Source organism: Nicotiana sylvestris, chromosome 3 (genome assembly GCF_000393655.2).
Source record: "Nicotiana sylvestris chromosome 3, ASM39365v2, whole genome shotgun sequence".
Lineage (NCBI taxonomy): Eukaryota > Viridiplantae > Streptophyta > Magnoliopsida > Solanales > Solanaceae > Nicotiana > Nicotiana sylvestris.
Genome location: NC_091059.1, coordinates 157,755,401 through 157,761,939, shown reverse-complemented (window position 1 = coordinate 157,761,939; position 6,539 = coordinate 157,755,401). Strand labels below are relative to the sequence as shown.

At 33.9% G+C, this 6,539-nt stretch overlaps 1 protein-coding gene across 1 annotated transcript; it reads left to right on the top strand.

Moving 5' to 3' along the window:
- The first annotated feature begins 1,272 nt into the window (after nt 1–1,272).
- Nucleotides 1,273–3,325, top strand: LOC104247608 (bidirectional sugar transporter SWEET12-like). The gene is made up of 6 exons (XM_009803662.2): nt 1,273–1,372; nt 1,760–1,796; nt 1,904–2,114; nt 2,227–2,388; nt 2,539–2,658; nt 2,765–3,325. The coding sequence occupies exons 1-6, from the start codon at nt 1,339–1,341 to the stop codon at nt 3,083–3,085; spliced, it is 885 nt and encodes a 294-aa protein (XP_009801964.1). The 5' UTR covers nt 1,273–1,338; the 3' UTR covers nt 3,086–3,325.
- The last annotated feature ends 3,214 nt before the right edge of the window (nt 3,326–6,539 follow it).

The following is a 6,539-nucleotide window of genomic DNA, read 5'->3' as shown; positions in this document are numbered from 1 at the left end:
TTTTCGCTTGAACTTTTAGAGTCACTCCATAGTCATTTTTATTAGTGTTAGGAGTATTCATTTGTTAAATTGGACTAGTTACTAGTATTGCACTTTCTTTCCGTATTTTTGAGATGAGCTTAGTATTATCATATTTATAAGGTTGGTAGTGTTGGTGAAAACTTGTTTGTTAGTTCATGAAGATTGTGGTTGATTTAAGTAAATATTAGTTGGTTGTTAATTGTTTATGAGATAGGAAAACTTTTGAATAGTCTTAAAATAGGGGAAACTCTGTCCGATTTTCTGTAAATTATCGTTGAGGCTTACTTAGGAGCACTTGCTCCTAAGCGCCGGTCAAGATCCTAAATTGGGTCGTGACAAATTCTCGTCCTGCTATTCAAATTTATATTACTTGATCAATTTAGAAATCAAGCTAAGAGGCTTCTAATTGACCTTTCTTTTGTTGTTAATTTGTTCCAACTTTGTGAACACTACAAATTTATGTGGGTATATTCTTGCTATGTTACGCTATTTAAAAAAAAAAAATTAAAACCCTCCACTGGACTGGAGAAAGTGGGTTGGGCTGGTCTCAACTTTGGCAATTTAAATATCTCCACATCTGCATCAATCTCTTAATGGAAAAAGCAGGCTGATCCATAACAAGATTCAAATATAACCCAACAAGGAAATAAAGGAACTCATCAAAATATATTTAGCCAGCTGCCAGTTACATTATAAGTTTATTAAAAAAATTAAATATAGTGATCCACTTGAAGAATTGATTCCTCCACATGTATTATTGGTGCTGACATGGCAATATACAATTGGATCATAGCTCATCTTAACATTCACTTTTAATTTACTGAATAAGGTCATGGCTATTCTTTTAACCTATAGGCATCAAACCCTACCAAAATTGTTATAGTGTGAGTTGTAAGCCTTAAGGCCAATTGGATTGGTGGTAGACACATCAGAAAGGAAACTGTGGGGCCCATTTTGGCTTTGTGTATTTTCCTATTATAGAAAATAAATGAGCTGGTCAGGGGGTTCTGCCCAAGGCAGGAAATAACTAAATTAGGTTAAATGGAGCATTAAGGGAAGGAAAGCAATTTGGATTTCTGATTAATACAGTACTGTTGAACAACTGTAAAGGATAACAAAATAAAAGGTAAAAGGAGTTTAAAAAAAAAAAAGAGAAAGGGATTATTAGATAGCTTCCTTGAATCTAGGCTTTGTTCAATACTATACCCCTCTATATAAATAGCTCATTCTCCCATTGTTCATAATGTACTTGTAAGCTACAAACAAAAAACTATCTCTTCACTAGTGAGGGATTTCTGTTTATTGTGTTCAGAAGAGATGATTCATTTGGCTTTTACATTTGGCCTCCTAGGTATAAAGAAAAATACAATATATTTGCTGGCTTGTCTTCCCTTTTATCCTTTTCTCATTTTATTAATGGTTACTATATATATATACGTACGAAGCCATCTACAAAGCTTGAATTGAAACCCTACAAAATTAAGTGTTTTTTAAAGGCAGAGGAGACAGTAAGAATCGAACTCACACATATTGTGGGTCCAACAATTACATAAATTTTATTTTTTGTCTTACTCTTTTTGTGTTATCGCATGGATTCACTAGTCCCTTTAACAGTAATCATCCCGCTTCATTATTTTTTCAGCTTAGAAACATTTGTATCGAAACACATTTCATTGTTTTAGACATTTATTCTTAATACCTCACTAAGTTTGAATTTCCTTTTTTTGATTTATTTTAGGCAACATTGTCTCCTTTATGGTCTACCTTGCACCAGTGTAAGTATTTTCCTAAAGCCATGCAATGCTTTACTTTTTTTGTTTCTTCAGAAAGGAAAAAAAATAATTATGAAGTGGAGAGTTGAAATGATAAAATTTGGTTGCAGGCCAACGTTTTACAAAATTCACAAGAAGAAATCTACGGAAGGGTTCCAATCAGTTCCTTACGTGGTTGGCTTATTCAGTGCCATGCTTTGGATTTACTATGCATTTCTCAAACCTGATACCACTCTTCTCATTACCATTAACTCTGTTGGCTGTTGCATTCAATCTTTCTACATCTGCTTCTTCCTCTTTTACGCCACAAAGAAAGCTAAGGTATTGCAACAAATTTCCAATTCATTTCGTTGGCTTTTTCCCTAGATTGAATGTTCAAATATTATTTCAATACTAAGTAAACGTTTTTCTTTTTTTTGGTGACACAACGTAGATGGACACAGTGAAGCTGCTTCTTTTGCTGAACTTCTTTGGCCTGGGCTTAATCATTTTATTAACTCAATTTCTTGCAAAAAGCTCCAACCGTGCTCAGATAGTTGGATGGATTTGCCTTATTTTTTCCTTGTGTGTGTTCGTTGCACCTTTGGGTATTGTTGTAAGTATATTGTTACGTTCCCTCACAATTTTTATCTTCCTCTTATTTGTAACGCTGTGAACTAGTTTGCATGTATATCGACTATTCTACTTGAATCTTTAATTTTCTTTCATTAGCATTTATATATGAATATTTTTGTTTTGACTGCAGCGACAAGTTATAAAGACCAGAAGTGTGGAGTACATGCCATTTCTCCTATCATTTTTCCTGACATTAAGTGCCGTTATGTGGTTTTTCTATGGTCTACTACGCAAAGATTACAATATTGCTGTAAGTTATAAAATAAAATAAAAAATAAAAAAAACTTTCCCTAAAAAAATCATTTCGTTTCATTTTAAATAAGTGCCCTAATGACTTCTTTTAATTTGCAAAATAGATTCCAAACGTGCTGGGATTCACCCTTGGAGTGCTACAAATGGTGCTTTACGTGATTTACAAGAACGCGAAGAAGGTCACAAAAGAAGTAAAAATAGCAGAAAAAGAAAATACAGTAACAATTGTGGAAGAGCATAAACTTTCAGAGGACAAATTAAAAGAGCAGATTATTGATGTTGTGAAGTTGAGTGCAATGGTGTGTTCAGAAATAATTCCAATGGTTCCTGAGCTGAATGAAATTAATATGCCTCAACTCAATGGGATTATTAAGGGAGAGAAGATAAAGCCAAAGGAAACCATAGAGGCCTCTATTGAAGTCTGAACCTGCTAATTAATATGACAGTGGCTTGTTTAATTAAGTGATATTATTATCTAACTAATGTTATTGATCATGTTATGTACTCCAAATACTATTTCATATCTAGGTCCTCACTAAGTGTAATTTAGGCAGGGCAAAAGCTCTGATTGTGTGTGCCTAAGTTAATTAATTATGTCTTTTATCTTTTGATTCTATTCGATTTGTAGCTAAAATATAATGTATTAATGAATCTTTCAGTTCCAACACAGTCTCCTACCTTTTTTCTCAATCTCTAATTGTTAAATTCTTTGTTTTCTATTCCTTCTCTTTCGTTACTTTTAAACTGAACAACGAAGATTAAGTGAAAAGATTAAAAAAAAAAAAACTTTCGTTTAATTGCATGCAAGTATATATTTGGAAATTAAATGACAACTACACTTTACGTGTGTGACCATGCAAGAAAGGGGTTGCGAGAAAAAGAGAAAATAAAACAAAAAGAAAATGAAAAAAATAAAATAAAAACGACGAACAGAATAAGACTAGAATATGACTCCAAGAAGATGGGAAAGCACACTCGTGCAATATATGCTTTTGCAATGTTTGCTTAACCTACAGTGGCTTTGAGCAAGTTGCTTCAATTTTTCTCCTCAAAATAAAATGAATTTCCTTAAAAAGAATGTCTACGAAATTAATTAAACAAAGGATATATAAGGAAATGTTAAATTACTCATTTAAAAAAATTATTAATAAATGAATAGATTAAAAGAATTATTACAAATAAATCAAAATAAGAGAGATAAGCATAATATTGTAAACTACAAGAAAAATTAATGTAATGAAGCCAAACTTAAAGGAATGTTTATAAACTTGATATAACCTAATAATTAAGTGATTTGTTTAAGTTCATGTATTCAACCGGAAAAGGAGACAAATATTAACTTTTGCGACATACTTTCAAAGATGATACAAATTTTTAACTTTACACAACTTCTGTTGATCTCAAACTGGCAATTAAATTGGCCCGTCAAGAATCTTTTCTCTTTTTATTCAGTATTTCACCTTATTAATGTAACACGTCATCATGTTGAATAAGGATAAAGATCTTAATTAAGCGACAAATCCAACATAACAGCTTAAAATATGACTCAAAAGATGACATGGGGCTGGGGCATGAGAGTTGGATTCATGGCCAAGATTGTCGGTAAAGTTTCCTTTTTCATTAATTGGCGTGAAATACATACTGCCGTTATATCCTTTTCATCACATTTTATGTAAAAGCGTTACATGAACATAGTTTTTGAGATATCAAAAAGTTGAACTTATGCAAGTAAAGCCAGATTTATATGCAAAGTAGCAAAATTATTATTTTAAATAAGCGATGGTGAGTTTCACATATCTTTTTTTATTTTCTCTACTTATAAAAGAACGAACTTTTATATTAAGTGAGCCCCAAAAAATTATGCTTCTGGAATAATCAGGCCCTCAACTTCTTAAAAAAAACTGGTTTCAGTCTTTTTAGAATAGATTAGAAGGAAAGTATGAATAATGAAACAGCAGGAGCTGAGTATCATTTTTACGAGTTATATTTAAAAAACTATATCAATCATTCTATTTTTAATAATGTGTAATAATGTGATTAAGCTTAGTTTTTTGGGTATTGTGCCACAGATCCAGATTATTAAACACAAATTTTCTTAATATTTACAGACCTTGCAAGTTGCATACATACAAAAGTTAGCATATATGGCAGACAAAGAAGACATAGATAGGGTAATGTCTTTTTCCTTTCAATGAAGCCTATCCACTTGTTCTAACCCCTCTCAAACTTGTGAACAATTTTTTTCAGAAACACTTAATAGTTTGATATATTTCTCCCTTCAAGCATTGGCTCGGCAGTAAGATGCCAAAGCCAAAAATAGAAAAATCCTTAGAGATTGAGATTCCTATGTATAGTGTTCAATGACTAGAAAGCAAGAATAATTCGACTTGAATATGGCCCCACCAAAGCCATATCAATGTCTTGTGCTTATATGGTGACAAAGTTAGGGAATGGATATTCTTCAAGTACAATAATGAATGAGCATAACCAATCATGTTGGTCAAATTTTATGTTAGATTTTGCTTTAACAAAGCATGGGGCTTAAAAAGCAGTGTGTTTACTACGTACAAAGGACTGCTGATTGAGGTTTATGTAGTGTTGGTGGGTCCATGTTTAATTCGTTAAGGCAAATTGTCTTACGCTTAGAATAGATTAATCTTGTCTTAATTAAAACAATAGTAGCATTATAAGTGGTGGTGTTAATTAACTGTGCAGGTTTCATCGAAGTTGAAGTCATGACCTAATTAATTCGACTAAAGCTTATATCAGGTTAAGAATTTGTTGAGAAATACGTCATAACTCTATCAATTTTTTTATTTTATTTTTTTATTTTCCCACCCAGTGTCCGGTACCTGCATGTGATGACCCAAAAAAAGATCATCTCTTATTTTAAAAGTCAAATCTGTGTTCCGAGGCCTTAAAAACTCCTTTTGTCTCACCTCGATTTGCTTGCACAGTCGGGGCATATGTCCGGAAAGCCTTTATGTGAAAATTTAAAAATAATGCTAATTTTGCCTTTAAAATTGAATTTAAGTTGACTTCGGTCAACATTTTCGGTAAATGGACTCAGACCCATGATTCGACAGTCCCGGAGGGTCCGTAGAAAAATATGGGACTTGGGCGTAGGCCCAGAATTGAATTCCGAGGTCCCTAGCCCGAGAAATGAATTTCTGAAGAAAATTGTTTAATTGAAAATATAAAAGTTTTTGGAAATTTAGCGATGTTTGAATTTGATGGTATCGGGCCCGTATTTTTGTTCCGGAGCCCGGTACAGGTTTAATATGGTATTTAAGTTATGTCTGTAAAATTTGGTAAGAAACGAAATTCATATAACGTGATTCGGACCCTCGATTGTGAAAATGGAAACTTTAAGAGTTCTTGAGATTTTTCCTTGATTTTGATGTTAAACTCGTAGTTCTAGGTGTTGTTTTGGCGATTTTGATCGCATGAGTAAGTCCATATGATGATTTTCGACTTGTGTGCATGTGTTGTTTTGGAGCCCCGAGGGCTCGGGTGAGTTTCGGATAGGTTTCGGGATGTTTTGGACTTAAGAACTTCTGTTGTATTGCTGCTTCTGGTGTTCTGATACTTTGTTCTTCGCGTCAGCGAAGGAACTCTCGTGAATGCGAAGAGTAACTTAGTCTGAGGGAAATTTCCTTCTACGCGAACGCGAGGCACAGGTCGTGAACACGGAGCGTTGGGGGCATTACCCTTCGCGAACGCGAAGGCCATTTTTGGCAGGGACCTGGGGAGGGGGGAATACTCTACACAAACGCGGCGAATAGCTTCGCGAACGCGAAGGTCAAGGAGGTGAACCTTCGCGAACGCGTACAGTATCTCGCGAACGCAAAGGCTCTTCTAGCCAATGCTTCGCGAACG

Bases quoted from the DNA above. Each gene is read 5' to 3' on its own strand.
- LOC104247608 (XM_009803662.2), top strand. From the start codon at position 1,339: ATGATTCATTTGGCTTTTACATTTGGCCTCCTAG. The intron at 1,797-1,903 runs GTAAGTATTTTC...ATTTGGTTGCAG, and splicing joins ATGGTCTACCTTGCACCAGT to GCCAACGTTTTACAAAATTC. The intron at 2,115-2,226 runs GTATTGCAACAA...GACACAACGTAG, and splicing joins ACGCCACAAAGAAAGCTAAG to ATGGACACAGTGAAGCTGCT.